The sequence below is a fragment of the Triturus cristatus genome, chromosome 2_2, assembly GCF_964204655.1.
Source record: "Triturus cristatus chromosome 2_2, aTriCri1.1, whole genome shotgun sequence".
NCBI classification, from domain to species: Eukaryota; Metazoa; Chordata; class Amphibia; order Caudata; family Salamandridae; genus Triturus; species Triturus cristatus.
The window spans coordinates 152,266,302-152,282,598 of NC_140582.1; the positions used below are offsets into that span (position 1 = coordinate 152,266,302).

At 42.6% G+C, this 16,297-nt stretch overlaps 1 protein-coding gene across 1 annotated transcript in view; it reads right to left on the minus strand.

The window, feature by feature from the left end:
• Positions 1-16,297, minus strand: part of TECRL (trans-2,3-enoyl-CoA reductase like) — a 659,246-nt gene that overhangs the window by 358,927 nt on the left and 284,022 nt on the right. Inside the window, exon 4 of the mRNA XM_085641139.1 lies at positions 9,220-9,329. Coding sequence (XP_085497265.1) covers positions 9,220-9,329 — 110 coding nt within the window. The remainder of the gene's footprint in view (positions 1-9,219; positions 9,330-16,297) is intronic.

Consider the following 16,297-nt stretch of genomic DNA (forward strand, 5'->3'; position numbering starts at 1 on the left):
TCAGCACTGTTAAAAGGAAGGGTGGCCTAGGGCGGGGTAGGAAATGGGGGAATGAGGAAACTCCCTGGATACTTTTCCTGTGCGTGACGTTAGGCTCAGGTTAAAAAGTGACAGGTTGGTTAGGTTCCTGCCGGGGCAAGCACGCTCCGGGAGGCTAGGGATGGCTCTGGAATTTGGGCTCAGTTGATGAGTCTGCTTTTCTCTCTGAAAGTGGAAATTTGGGGAGTAATAATGGACAGTAACTTTAACACGAAAGTAGACAGGTTTGTGTGACCGTCTTTTTTAGGACAGGTTTTGGAATCTATGTTGTTTATAAGTGCTATTGGGTGAACAAGTCAGCAGCTGAAGGTTTGGTATGGCATGCAGTAATGAGGGACACGTATGTAGGGTTAAGAGAATGTTGATGTTTAACTCAAAGATTGGCTAGCTTCTTGGACAGATGTACCAGATGCACGTAGAACACTAAAGCAGTGATGTTCTGAAAGTGCTGGGAATAGGTCAATGTGGAAATAGGGCACAAGGTCAGGACAGATGACATTAGTAGGGTAGCTGACATTTAGGCAACAGGAGATAGTTTGTTTGATGTAGTTGAGAAGTCCAGTTGGCAAGAATATAAAGCTTTAAGCCAGGTTATACCAGTAAGTTACAAAAGACTTATTTCATTAAAGCGGCATTTCCCACACATAAAGGAGCATATGTTGTATTTCACTTCATCTCATCGGAAGATGTCATGATGAGTTATGCGATTGCCTGAAATAGTAGCAAGCTCATCTGGAAAAATATACTCACTCAACAACAGATGTCTATAATTTTTAATTGTTCTGCTTGTAGTTCTTGTTGACTGGATCCCTCTTCTGTGCTAAGAATTGTGCTGGATGACTCATAAAAGCCGTTAAGGAATGAACTAACTATACAATAAGTTGATTCTGTAAATTTCCCTTAAATTGCATTCCATGTATAATAATTTTAAAATGTCTTGTCCTGTGAAATGTTTCATCTTTAAAATACACATTATTTTGTGTTTTTATTAAATGTTACTTTAATTTGCCTTACATTCACATTTAATTTATTGAATTATTGGTTAGCAGAAATTGGATCTGCGCTTTCAGAGAATTGCTTTGGACAAGATGACTTTTTAAGAACAGAGGCAGAAATTGCATACAACAAGGCAATTCTAAACTTCCAGGTGGCTCTAAAGGTTGCGCAAGAAGGATAAGTCAGAACATGTGACATTTATAAGTTAAACTGATGTACAATAGTTTTTGACATCACTTCCCCTAAATAGTCACTTTTCTATTTCATTGTTTTAAAGCACCTGAACATCCAACAATTAACCGACTGAGTTGGCTCATTTCACAGTTTCTTGTGTACATGTGAAAAGAGATTAGCAAGAACAAGAGGCCAATTCTCAAAAGCATTTTTGAGAACAGAAAATAGTACTAAAGGAATACTCTTTTACCTACTCTTCAAAGCCTTATTCAATTGTCCCAGAAATGCCCACTCCCTGTTACTAAAAGTGCAAACAAGGCAAGTTTTTTCCTGTTTGTAATTCTTGTATGTGAATGTTCTATGAATGCTGTTATCTTACTCACATTTTTAGATATTTTGAAAATCATTCATAAAGGCAGGTATAAGTATGTAAAAGAGTACTACAGAGCACTAGATTAAATACTCTAAAATGCCTTTGTAAATTGGCCCCTCTGTGTCTTTCACAAGTGTGAAATGCCATGGGAAGAAGAGGAAAAAATGCACATAAACCATGCATGGCTGTCATTGATCTCATTCACGATCAGAATGGCTAATTCATGAAGGTGAAAACTAAAACCCAGCAGTAACCATGACATGAGGAAATCGAACAGTAAATAGTCATGACTCAAAAGAACATAGGTGCATAGAAGGCTTCCACTTATCTTGGTGCTAATACTGAAAGAAATACCCTAGACTTGCATTGTGGGGATTGTCAAAGGGAATCTTGGACTTCCAGTGTTTTGTCGTATCTTTTGGAGTAGCTGCAGCCCATTTCACCAGGTCCTAAAGCATAATTCTTTTTCCCTGTTTGGGTGAATAATTGGAACCAAGGAGCATATGTACAATGAGTTAACGCCGCCTTAGCGGCACTTTTTCTTTGGTTTTGTGGCAATATATACATTGCCATATGTACAAGCTGTCGCTAACCTTTGTTAGCGGCAGTTTTCCGGCGAAAATGTCCATAGAAAAGATTGCCACCTCTGTTAGCAATAATGACATGCACGGGAGGTGTTCCCGTGCAAAAACAGCCGCTAACCCCACTTCGCAATATGTACAAGGGGATTCTTGAAGGTAAGAGGACCCAAGAAAACTGCCTCTAACTGCAGTTAGAGGCAGCTTTTTAAGACCAGAAAATAGCTGGTCTTAAAAATGAAGAAAACACCTGGGGTCTCATTTCAGCAGATTTTGGTGCTGGACAGCGGAGCAAGCAATGTTGCTGTGCTGCCTTGCGACAAAACTACAGCGCAGGAATGCACACCATCAATAAGATAGTGCGCATTCCTGGGCCTCAGTCAGGAAAAGTCTTGCAACACTGCAACAAGACAGCGTTGCAACACTTTTTACTATACACTTCTTGCGACACCATGGATGCGCTGTATTCACTGGACAGCGGTCCATCATGCAAGTAATGACAGATACGTCTGGAATCCTGACGTATCTGTCTGCGCTAAATTCATGCATTGCTGCAGTTGTGTCACAAGCATGACGCAACTCCAGCAATGCATACGGACAGCCTATCCATGTGGCACTGTGTCACCCTTACGCCTGTCATCAGACAGACGTAAGGTACTGACACAGTGCCGTCCTACAATTGTTGCCGGGAAATCTAATGGATTTCACTGTGCCACTCCAATGAGGCCTTGTCGTGTATGAACGCACACCCTGCATTTATCATACCTGATGCAGGTATGATGTGGCACAGGGCTTCACAATGTCAAGCATATGCCTACATGTGTCACTTTGCAAATACGGCGCAACGTGGTGCTTGATTTTGCCTTGTCTTTTCTTGAGGGGTGCCAGGGTGTCGGAGCAGTTGGAGGTCCATCGTTGGCGGTTGCGCGCTGCAGTGTTATTGCCTGTAAGCATTGGCAGAGTGGTGGAGCTGAGGGAGTTAACGAAAAGTTCTTCGGTGGCATTGATCCAGCTGCGAGAGGTGGCAATGATGGCGGTGGTGTATGGTGCGCATAGTGAAGACAAGATGTATACAATGATGGACGGTCCAGTAGATTCCGGTGGTGTGGCTGTAGTTGAAGTTCCCGATGGTGGAGGAGACGTGCTCGACCGTGTGTTCTGCGATATGGCTTGCTGCAGTGACTAGCTGCTTGAGTCTAATGTTGCCGAGCTTCCCTGGGAAGGGGAGGTGTTCTGGTCATTGGGGTTGTCCAGGTAGAAGTAGAGTTCACTGAGTAGGATGTTGTCGGTGGATGGGAGAGCCTGGGTTGCAGTGAGGTCTACAATGGTATCAGAGAATGGGGGTCCATTGGCCCGGGGGCCTGCAGATATGGTGCCGCAGAGGATGGGGTTGGGGTTGGTCCGGATCTGGAAGTTGAGGTGTTCCATGGTCACCGTTGGGTCATTAGAGTGCGTAGTCAGTCGGAGTGTGCTTCTGTAGGGGATGACAATGCCTCCTCCTGGACGGCCGCGGTGGTCCTTGCGGGTGATTTAGTGGCCATCAGTGATGGTGATGGCGATGTCCGTTCCGGAGCAGAGGTTGGTCCTGGAAGGCGATGTGGTGGTCCAGGGTTGATTGCGTGGAGGGTGCTGGTGTCGTAGTGGTGGAGTTTCTGAGAGGAAGAGTCCTTGTTGCTGAGCGCGGTCCAGGGGCAGACAGACGCAGACGGGCTTGCCTATGGGTTGCCATTACAGAAAAAGTTGGTCCCAGTACACTATGGACAAAAAAATCATTAGACAAATACTTATAATATATAAATAGGAATCCATACAATAAATGACTGAGAGATGTTATTTAATCACAACCTCATCTTAGCAAACATATGAAAAAGACTTTTAAATTTATATTGACAATGTGCCCAGAAATAAGGAAGTGGGGAAAAAGTAAAGTGCATGATTTTTGTGAAGGGTAAAGTGATATACACAGGAAAGATAATTAGTGCAATCCAATAATTTACATTTGGCGTCCAATATATTTAATTATTTCACCACATGGAACATTACAATAATTCCTTAGCCAAGCCCATGTAATGAAACACAGTAACAAAAGTCCTTTGTTTGGTAGGCTGGTTAACATAAAAATTTCGACGTTTCGACCCCAAAGGTTAAGTAGGTTACTGTAAACCTTACAGCGGGATCTTCTTCAGGACTGTGACGGGAGGGGAAATATTAAGGGCACCTAAGATAAGAGTAATTTTTTTTTATAAAGAAGAAAAATAATCTAAATAAGGATTCTTAAAAACAATTACTATAGGCCGAAGCTCACAATAATTACCACAAGCAGTCCTATATGGAGGGCTGAAGCGTTATAGAATCAGGCACACGGGCTCCGAAAGGAAGAGAGCGTGATAACTGCACCTGCAAAAGTAAGGTGTAGTTTGAATGACCCATCCATAAATAAGGGACTGGGTTTTCAGCATCTGATGTTAACCCAAAACATAAACAGTAGTGAGTGCAGGGGCACTTACATATTACGGAAGGAATCCGATATACTTCATAGAGTGCCACCATGTAAATCAGCTTGTGGCAACCAGTCAGGAAATCTGGACAATAGGAGGAAAAGTGGTTGTAAATTAACCAAAACGAGATAAAGAATGTAAACTGGTAAAGGGTATTGGGGATATTTAATGCGCGCTCAAAAAAGTAATCAAGTTCCCTGCTCAACTCCTCGGAGTAGGAAACACGAGGGTACTCGATCTAGGGAAAAGGTGAGATGATATAAGGACATAACTCATAGTCCTTAAAAGCAAAGTATACAATTGAGCGGGTAAGGCAGATTTGTAAAGCAAAAGGACTCATTGCTCCTCGGTGGTCCCGTCTTATTAGACTGATGACATCGTGCATAAATCTGTAGTTAAAAAACTGGGGGGGGGGAAGCGAGGGGACAGGATTAGAACGTGGCCACCACCTTCCACTCAAGAGTAATAAATAAATAAATGGACCAAAGTGCTAAATTCCGCTTACCGCGAGTCAGTTGTCAACCGTCTTCGAAGAGATCGAGGGAACCGAACCGGACTCCCTGTGTTGTTTATAAGATGCGTGTGTGTAACGCGTCATGGACTCTACGTATTTCTTGCAGACGCTAGATGCTGCTAAAGCAGCTACCGCGTTACCGTCCCATATATGAAACGCGACAAAAGACTCACTAATCTAATTGAAGGTATTCAAAAGAGTATACACTTTATGTTATTAGGTACGGGAACTCAATCATCTTAACCTTATATTAAGAATTGGAACCTGCTAACTAAGTGTAAATTGATACTTTGAAATTTATAGTTTATAATAAAGAAAAAGGCTAGGGGTGTCATGGAAACCATTTCGTAATAGCGAATGCTTGGAGTATGTGATAAAAAACATTTAGTATTAGCGAATGTTTGGGGTACAGGAAACGATACACACATGTAGTCGTTATAAGTACAGAAGGTCTACATACAGATGGTTTAAATATTCAAAATCAAATGTTTTAGCATAGATCAATACAGTTCATTGCCCATAGATATTTAACAAATATTCTTACATAAGTAGAGGACCACTGACAAATGTCGATATTCCAAGGCACATTGCATTAGGGCACATTACAATGGGCATTATAAATACAGATGGTCTAGATACTCGTGGTCACAGGTTTGAGTATAGATCGATGAAGCTCATTGTCCATACAGAATATTCACACACAAGAAAACACACACACTGGCAATTGGCGATATTCCGAGACACAATACATTGGTTATATAGGGCCCTGATTGATTGGGTACGGCTGGAATTGCATTGCTTCACATCAAGTTTAAGGTACATAGTTGTTAAGACCAGAGCCATTCCCAACACAGGTTGTAGTGGAATAGAGATAGGGCAGCACCTCAGTATGAATATTAATTCAGTCTGATGGTTCATGTAGGGGCCCAGCAATTATCATAATGAAAGGCAAGCAAGTTGAGCATAACTAGCATCTTGTGCGTTTAGTCCATCATTGAGAGAGTCAAACTGTGTCATCCATTTGCCTTCCCTAAGATTTAGAATATTCCCTATATTACCTCCTCTTGGGCCAAGGGTCACCTTCTCAAGCACAATCCATTGGAGTTCCTCGGGTCCATGTCTTGCACTTTTGAAATGCTCGACAAGTGGTGCTCCCTGAAAATCACACCTGATTCTGCTGCAGTGTTGCAGAATCCTTGCTTTAATCTTTTGCTGGGTTTGTCCCACATAAATGAGACCACAGGGGCATGTGATACAATAGATCACGTTATTGGTGTTACAGTTTGTAAATGACTTCAAATCGATAGTATGTTGTTTGTATGTGAAACGTTTGGTCTGTATAGTCATCTTGCAAGCCTTGCATTGTCCACATCTGAAGTGGCCTAGTATCACCGGTAAGTTCCAAAGAGTTTGTATAGATGGTGTTTTAGGTCTTTCAAGGAAAGAGCGCACCACATGATCCCTGATACTCTTGGCTTTCTTGAACGAGTGCATTGGTGGGGTTGGTTGCTCAATATCTTCAGATATCAGACCCCAATGGGTTGCCTTTGGCACGGGAGACGTCCATTACAACACAGCAATTACATCATAAATCCTTTACAATGCAACTACAACAACGCAGGTGCCTTCACATCGCATTTCATTCCAACGCATTGTGAGATTAGAAATGGTGTTTTTTAAGTTTTAAGGTGGGTATGGATTTCGGGGACAGAGATGAAATTTGGGGTGTATTAGGGGGTAAAATTTGAATTTTAGGGTGTGTTTTGGGAGCCAAAGATGAATTTTATGGTTCAGGGTGTGTTTTACGGTGCAAGGGTTAGTTTTAGGGTTGCACTCATTGAAGTGGGAATAGTAACGTTTTCATCTCCACTATCCAGCACTTTCTCTTCTGGTGCAATATGCGTAGTATTGGAATGCATTGTAATAGAATGCGATGTAATGGTATGCATTGTAACGTCATATATACCTTTGGCACACCAGTGCTAGGCCCGCTGCCCATGGGTGCACAGCGCCCGCAATGGAGAAGTGCTGCGGGGGGGACTGGACAGCTGGGAGGTGGGATACACCGGAAAAGACACTGGATGGGGCGGGGACACAGGGGTGTGTGTGTGAGCGGGTGTTGTAAATATTTAAATGAAAGACATCTTACCTTGAGGCCAGGTACCGTGTCTTCATTGCTCCTGCTCTCCTGAGTCTGCTTGTTAGCAGTGGGGTGATGCTCTTCCATTATTGTGAATGAGCCGCCAATAGGGGTGCGTTACACCAGGTGTTAGGCCTGGGACACTCGACCCCCGGTCCTCCTCTGCTACATGTCCCACCTTCTCCTTACCTGTACACTGACACCGTGGCGCAATCAGCTGCACTCTCTCCAAATCTGTGACTCAGCCAGGTGGGATTTCACAAGCCTGGGTACAACAGTCATTGCCAAATCCGCTGGGGAACCTCCCGATGCAGGTGATGCAGCAGGGCCCCCTTAGGTGTGAAGTTGCAGCACTCCCACCACACAAGTTTGGCACAGCTCAGGGGCCTCACCCTCCACAGCTTCTGGCCAGCTCAAATTCATCTGGCCTGTGATGCAGAGAGGCACCACCCACCATTGGTAATCCCCTCCATGCACCCCGGTGTAGTGGTGAATCGTAGAATGAGATGCAGACCTCCCTACTTTGGTGCACAAGAGCGCCCCCACCATTCACAGCCCCAAGGGGCTCAGGGCAGTCTTCTCACACAGGTCAACAACGTGTCTCAATGCGCCCTGCCACACTTCACCACTAGGTTAGTGTGATCGCCGCACCTGAATGTCTGCCGCCATGGCTCATCGACTCCACCTCCCACTCCAGGCTCAAGGCGCAGGTCCAGCGAGGCATCCAGGCTCAAGGTGCAGGACCAGCGAGGCATCCAGGCTCCAGACGTAGGACCAGAGAGGCATCCAGGCTCAAGACACGGACCAGCGATGCATCCAGGCTCAAGACGCAGGTCTGCGAGGCATCCAGGCTCCAGACACAGGACCAGTAAGGCATCCAGGCTCCAGACACAAGACCAGCGGGGCCTCCGGGCCCCATTTACTGTCCTTGCTTTCCAGGTTTTGGATGCCATGGTGTTGCGAAGAGCGTCCAATGAGAAGCGATGCATCACTGGTGTTGCAACGTGATGCACCTCTTTTCATGGATGTAGCCCTGCATTTCCTATTCCCCTGGGACTCTGGCTGGTCATACTGGATGTTGGGGGGCTTGAGGGGATTGTTGATCTGTGCTGCACTTGGCCCTGGCTGCTCCATTCTGCATTCCATTGTTATTTTTTTTTCCTATTTTTCATTGGAGGTCAACTGACAGGCTATTTTTGGCTATAGAGGCAAAAAAACTCACGTTGGGCTGACTAACGTGATTTTGTTTGCCCCAAATGAGCCTTTTGTTGGTTTTCGCCCGCTAACGCCGGAATTCCTATCGCCATAATTCCTATCGCCATCACGCTAATGTTAGCAGCAGTTTTCACCGCTAATCCCTGAAGCTATCACCATGTAGAGATATCTTGTACATACGTCGTTAACAAGGCGATAGTTTTCAGCGGTATATAGCAGTAAGAAAACTGCCGCTAACTAGCGTTAGTGGTAGTTATTGCCAGTCCTTGTACATATCCCACTAAATGTTTTGCAGGACTTGTCTAAAAAGCCTGATGCACCTGCCCCCCAACCTAACTTTCAAGTTATATACACCCAGGTCAAGAAATCAAATGTTGACTCCTAATGCCTTCATTATTCACTTGGTGGTGGTCTTGTATGCTGGATACTACATCCATACAGTACTCATTTAACAGTAATCATTCTACCATCGTGTTCAGTCCTTTCTGAACTTTACATCTCAGCCAGCAATGCACCAATGCAGTCAAAACCCCTTTACTTATCTTTTTACTTCAACTTTATTCCCCATGTTTTTTTTCCGTTTACATACTATGATGCCTTACATTCCTTTGTTAATATAACAAAAAAGTCATACAAGAGTATAATTTCTGAAATAATGTTATTAAAAGGCAGATTTTCAAGGTAGTACTCACTGTGGTCCAACTGACCTGTTGACCCAGGTCAGTAAAATACAGCGTAACAATGGAAGACACAGCCACATCTTGAATATTTATGGAGTCTCTTAAGAAGTGCCCTTCAATACCTGTGGGAAGGTGACAAAACCTTACTGTATAGTAAAATTAACATATAATACTAGAAGTAGAGGCAACTCAAATAGTAATTATCACAAAAATACAATTTGAAATGGGAGCAGAGTGTCTAACAAAATTATTTCAGCTCTTTGCTTTGATTATAAAATATGTTACTGTATTTAAAGAGGGAAATGCGAATCTGAAAACTTTTAATTTAAAACTTGTCCTGTGACACCTTCCGACTTTAGTGTCTCTCAAAAGATTGAACAAGTGCATTGGAACCTGATATCGGCAACTAGAAGTGAAGACAGTGGCCTGATTTACAAAGAATCTTCTTAGACTTACTCTTTGAGTTCTTCTGGCTTACTACTGAATTCCTGGAGTAAGTATTTTCATTTATTACAAGAACAATTGATGACAGACACTATATTACTCATTAGTCTCAAATTGTATCTTCATCAGTGTCAGGCTTTTACTTTGGGGCCTAAGGAACTGGGGGCACCTGAAAAAGCCATGCAACACACATTTACTGTTGACCCTGGATTGTAAGGAAGTAGTTATTTCTACAAGCTCAATGAGTGCCAAGAACCTCCTGTTTAGGCTTTGTCTGAAAGGTAGTGAAGGTAAACAGTCAATGCTTACTCTTTTTGGCTTGTGTGGGCCCAGCATAGAATGTGTTATATCTGGCTCCAGTGCTATGCATGCTTCTCTGCCTTGCTGTTCAGCCAGTGTGTATGTGCTGTAGAATGTTAGTATGAGTGATTAGCTCATAGAGTGTTGGATGCCTGGTTGAGTGTCAGTTAAGAGTATGGGCTGAGCAGCAAGGAGGCTGCTCCTGGTGGGGTCCCTTCCTGTACCTTGTATATCTTGCTTAATAAACCACTTGAAGACACCACTTGGACCAGACATTCATTCAATTACGACACTGGCGACGAGTTGGAAAGAACCTACATGTGTTTCCTTAAGGGCTACTGAATGTTGGATAACGAAGCAACTCCAAGGTACGAGCAACTTGTAATTACAAACGAACCACTTACGAATTTTAAGGCTTTAAACCACTTGAAGATACCACTTGGACCGGACATTTATTCAATTACGACAGAATGTTCAGATACAGACTGGAGTACGCATCAAAATGGAAGAACCTAGAATGTATTCTTTCTTTGAAAAATACATTTCTTTTAATTTGCACTATGTTTTACTCCAACCTTGGTTAAGATAGCATTACAGTGCCCTTGTAATTGATGTCTGATTAACCACACCATCTGTTATTAAAAGCATATCGGTTATATTTGCAATAGATCGCAGATGAGGTGTATTAAACAAAAAACATCATTGGGACAATATTGAGAAGACAATCACTTGGGTAAAAGTGGAAACATATACGCCCACGACAACAATGGTGCTATGCTAGTGTCCTAGCTGAACCCATTGATGTAAGTAAATGCTCCTTTCACCACATTGCTTCTTATTCTTCTTATTTACCCTCAAATGGCATTCCCTATTCATAAGGAAAGTTGCAAGTGTAAGAGGGGAAACTGAAGAAAGGTAGAAGAATGCCTCCTCATGTAAACTAGAAGGAATAAGTGACATACAGGGATGGAGACAAGAGGGTACCACAGGTTGATGCTCTTCATTCTTGTTCTGTCAAGACATCAGTCTGCCATCTGATTAGCATCTTGTCTCCACTTTTCAATGGATGCCATTTTGGCTAGTGGTTGAACCATGAGACGATTAAGCCTCGCCCACTTTTCAGATTCTTTGGGAGCATAAGAAGGGCGTGTGGTGAGAATCCCTACCCAACATTTAGCTTTGCTTGGCCCAAATACTGAGATCCAAAATGAGCAAAATTATGGGTCAGTAGAAGCCTCATTTATCTTCAGGTCAACACTCCCTGTGGATAAAAGTTATATCCTCCCCAGCCAAATTATTTTAAGGGGCTGAAGCACATCGACATCTTTTCAATTGACTTGAACCACAAATGATATTTCAAAGAATGCCTCTAGCAGCAATTGTGATGTAGTCTTTGCATAGTATATTGTATGAATTTGGTTAAGGGACTTATGTTTGCTCCCTCTAATAATTTCCGCATAGGCTCATTACACAATTCTGCAAACTTAGCGGACCCACAGAGGATTTTGTTACTATAATTGTTTTGTAGTTGGCGGGACATTCCACTTCGTGATATATTTTGTCATTCCATCTTACTCACTTTGGGGCATATTAACAAGGCGGCGATATGAAATTATCGCTGCTTTTGCATCCGTTTTCGGGCGAAAAGCGGCGATAATTTCATCGCCTTATCAGCAAAGACACGCTATCGCGTGTCTTGCTGACTTAGCGCCCGTTTGCAGCACGCCTCCGATCACATCGCTAATGAGATGCAAAGGAGGCGTGCCTGACAAGACTCCCTTGGGAAAACATCGCGAAGGCAGCTTCGCGATATTAACAAGGGAGGGTAGCAATTTTTAAAATCGCGTTAAGTATGCCTTAACGCAGGAATTTAACGTGTGTTAAATTCCTGACTAAGGCATACTTAACATGGGGGGTGGATTTTGTGGCTAAGACCACAGGCCCTATCATCTAGGATATCGCCGTTTTCCACCATGGAAAACGGCGATACCCCAACTATCTCTGGAATTTGTATCGCCTCGGCGATGCGCGTTGTTAATAATGCGCAAACCAGGCGATAAATTACAGAGATAGCCGGCGATAAATATGCAAGCGCTAAGCACGCTTTGCGATATTTATCGCCGGCCCTTGTTAATATGCCCCTTAGCACTTTTGGAACTGCTTTGAAGGTCGTTCTTGTATAACTTATATACACTTGATTTCTAGGAACACTATCCTGAAGTTTGATGCATGATGCATTTTGTAATTGTATATTTATGGTTTTATTTAAAACCGAATCTTGTTTTTTTTTTTTTACTGAACTGTATTGAATTCGGAATTAAAATGTGAAAGTCCATATAAACCACTCATGTGACTATGAGTAACCTATGAACGAACACTTCCGTAGTTAGGACATAAAATGTGAATAACAGTACGCAGCAGAGAGCAATCAGCCGTGTACTCGCGTAAATTATTTCTTTCCCCAATGCGGACATGTTTTACTTTGTAATTTAGAAAACCTCTGAAGGTGCATAATGCTCCAATCTGAAGCATGTTTCCCACATGACTATGTATGTGATCACCATATGCACCCTTATAAAGACAAGCAATAAGAGGCGCAACGGTTCACAGGTGTCTCTTACATATAAAAGGAAAATTTTAATTTGCTACATCATTCCAGGATTACATTTTGTTGTTCTTAGTATTTACACGAAGAGATGAATACATCTTAATTTCTTCAGTAAATTTGAACCATACCTCTAACAGGTTGTCTTTATGCTCTGTTCAACAATATAAAATACATTTAAAGATCTTGATTTTATTGCAGACGTGTTTCATGGCAAAAAACTGCTCTATCAGGGCTCGAGAGTGATTCAAGTCATATCAAATGTATCTGAACAATGAATTAAACTTCAACACAATTTTTTCTCTTTGTATTCAATTTGGTGTTTGAATATGTATTAGTACTTTAGAAGGTTGATAGCTCAATTGAAGAGAATGAAGCAACAGTCAGCTATAAACACTGCTGATGTCAGCATAACAATGCCTTTATTTACAGCTTCTGACTCTTCCACTCTCCTGAACCTGAAGATATGTGTATTGCAGAAGAAAGAGAGGTAGAGGCTGTGCCGAAGGCATACAGAATGCTTCCCCCTTCGCTTCTCCTGGCAGTGGCATTGAAGCCACGGAAGGAGGGATGGGGGAATTCTTCTCAGGCCTGTGCCTCCCCTGGCTCTACCAATCAAAGAACGGCAGTTTGATAAAAACCAAAGGAGAATCAAGGTCCATGCATTCGGTTCTGAAAGGAAGCGGGAGGTTTGAAACTACAACATCTCTTGGGAAGCGTTTTAGGACAGCACGCTGTCTTTGAGCAGATTGTTCTAATAGCCTTATGATCCGCCATTAAAGCCCTCTTCCTTAATATAGGCTCTTGCTTTCAGCTCGGGCCTATGATACTAGAGTAGGCCTTTAATGGCCTGAATATCCTGTCACAGCGCGCTATAAGACTATTTTAAAGACCCATGAAAGGGTCTATTTATTTAGTCAGTACAGCTGCTTTATATGATTCATGCTTAGCTAGTATCTGTGCACCCCTGCATTAGTCCCCTATGGTCAGCAAGCACACAAGCACATTTTCTGAGTGTTAGATATTGGATCTCTAGTTGGCAGATGTGTGCACCCTGTCCAAGTAGGGACCACAATCCTAGTCAGAGTAAGTCAGATACACACTTTAAATTAATCTGTGCTCACCCTCTGGTAGCTTGGCACAGAGCAGGCAGGCTTAACTTAAAAGGCAATGTGTAAAGTATTTGTGCAGCACATACACAGTAACACAATGAAAACACCAGAAAAATATGCCACACAGGTTTAGAACAATAGAGAATATTTTTGTGAGAAAAACAAGAACAAAATGCCAAGAATCCAATAAGTAGAACCAGTTATGAATTTTTAAAGAATAAACCAAAAATAGCCCTAGAAGTAAATAGTGCTATGGGGTTACTTGGAGTCGCCTGACCAGGGTAAATTCGAAGTTAAGGCTGACCGCGATGGAGGGCAGGCCCACTACAGGACTCAGACAAGTCCCGCTGACAAAGTATTTTGAATGGACCAAGCGCCAACATCGAAGACTCACTAAAAGGTGTTGAGGAGGCACCTTTAATGGAGACAAAGCGTTGTCGCTTATCCAAACAGTCGATAAAGGCTTCGGCGTCTAACCCCTCCACAATGCAGGCGCTATGTCATCATGGAACCTTGTTGTTTGTCATTGTCAAGGCGTGCAGTCCGTAGAGGCGATGTCACTGATCTGCTCCTGCGTCAGCATTGAAGGGCAATGTGCCAATTCCGATTAGCGCAAAGTCGTCAATGCATCAATGTTGATGGTTCTGGCCAGCAGAAATCCCTTTTCAAGGGCCCAGGACTGGATTGGCACCATTTGGCAGGGAAGGACTCACAGATGGCAGAGGACAGGTGCTGTTGGAAAGTTAAAGGAAGTCTCTGATGGCCTTGAGACTTCAGAACAGGTGGCATGCCAGCAAGCCCTTGGAGTCACTCTGAATTCAAGTGAGATGTGTCCAGTCCTTGTCATCAGCAGGACATAGATCAACAAGAAGCACGGCAGTTCAGCAAAGCAGAGGAGCAGTTCCTTGAGAACAGTCAGTCAAGCAGAGTGGCAATCCTTGTAGCACAGCAGTCTTTTTTCCTAGCAGAGTGCTTCACAGCTCCAGTAATGTACTATCTTGGTAGGGTCAGAACCCCAGTACGTATACCTAAATGTGTCTTTGAAGTGGGAGAGACTTCAAAGCAAGCCCTTGAATTGTACAGGCCCCCTTTCATCACAGCTCTTTCTGCAAGGCTGTATGTGGGGCAACTCAGCCTTTTCTGTGGGACGGAGGAGACACTGCCTAATCAGATGTGTCAGGTGCCTCTCCTTCTTCCTGTCCAGGAAGAGCTAGAAGAATGTAGATAAATGCAGATGAGTTCTTTGTCACATCCACCCTCTATGTGTTTTGTGACTATCTAGAAGAAATGCACAAAGTGTAGCTGTCACCCTTTCCAGGTGTGTATTGGAGACAGGTTGCAATACACATGGAGCAGTGAGAGCAGAGTAATGTCCGCTTTCTAAAAGTGACATTTCTAAAACCGTATTGTTGAATTCAACTTTACCACTGAAGAGAATGTATTATTACCATTTGAATGATATGAAACATGATGCAGCTACTCCTTTCTAATCGGGAATTACCAATGCTAGCTTATGAGAGGAGTAGGCCTCACAGTACTAAAAAACGAATTTAGATGTTTGGCACTACCAGAACATGTAAAACGTAAAAGTAAATGTTCAACCTTTTAGTTACACATAATACTGCCCTTAGGATTCCCTGGAGTCTACCTTAGGGGTGTCTTATGTGTAATAAAAGAAGAGTTTAAGGCTTGGCAAGTGGTTTAAAATGCTAAGTTGAAGTGGCCATAAACTGCAAACACAGGCCTTGAAATGGACAGGTATGAAAGGTTACTTGTGAGGGTGGCACAGCCAGTGCTCCAGGACCGATAGTATTATTTAAATTACTGACCCTGGGATATGATATACCACTTTACAAGGGACTTATATGTAAATTAAATATGCCAATCATTTATATACCGATATCACCATGTTTAGGGGAGAAGCACATGCACTTTAGTACTAGTGAGCAGTGGTAAAGCTGCCTAAGGTCAGCAAAAAGAGGAGTGGAGGTAAGCATGCTAAACGTTGGGATAAGACCTCCCTAAGGATGACAGGTCTAACACTGAGGCACAAGTGGAAGACGCATAATGTAAAGGTAATGCACAATGTATTTTACAGATCTACAAGAAGGCTATTAAACACATGCCAAGGATGGCATAAGATGATGTAAGAAAGTGGGGATATCTTCCTACTATCACCCAATTTTTTATGATTTAGGCATTTCTTCTATGCTGGGTAAGTTTATTGTGCCCAGATTTTTGTAAACATACACAAAGAAAATTAGGTTTTCAAACATAAATAATCATTAATGTCAACTTTGTATCAGTATATCCCTCAGGTGACATTGCTGCGTTGTTGTAGTATGGCTATCTTATGTTCATTTTGTTACTCTTTGAAGGTTACATCTTGTTTAAGTACATACATTGTAAATAAAGCCAACACTTGTATCATCACCAGCAGTGAGTTCTTTTTCATGGCTTGCAAAGACAGTCTCTGTTATAAATCTAATGGTCAGATGTAACAGGTGGTAGAGTTCCTTCCATGAAGCGGTTATAAAAAAGTAACTGCGGTCTGAATTCTTCAGTTACTTAAAACACTTGAAAGATGTACTTTTACAAAGTCGAACTATTTAAATATTTGTGCTTGAAA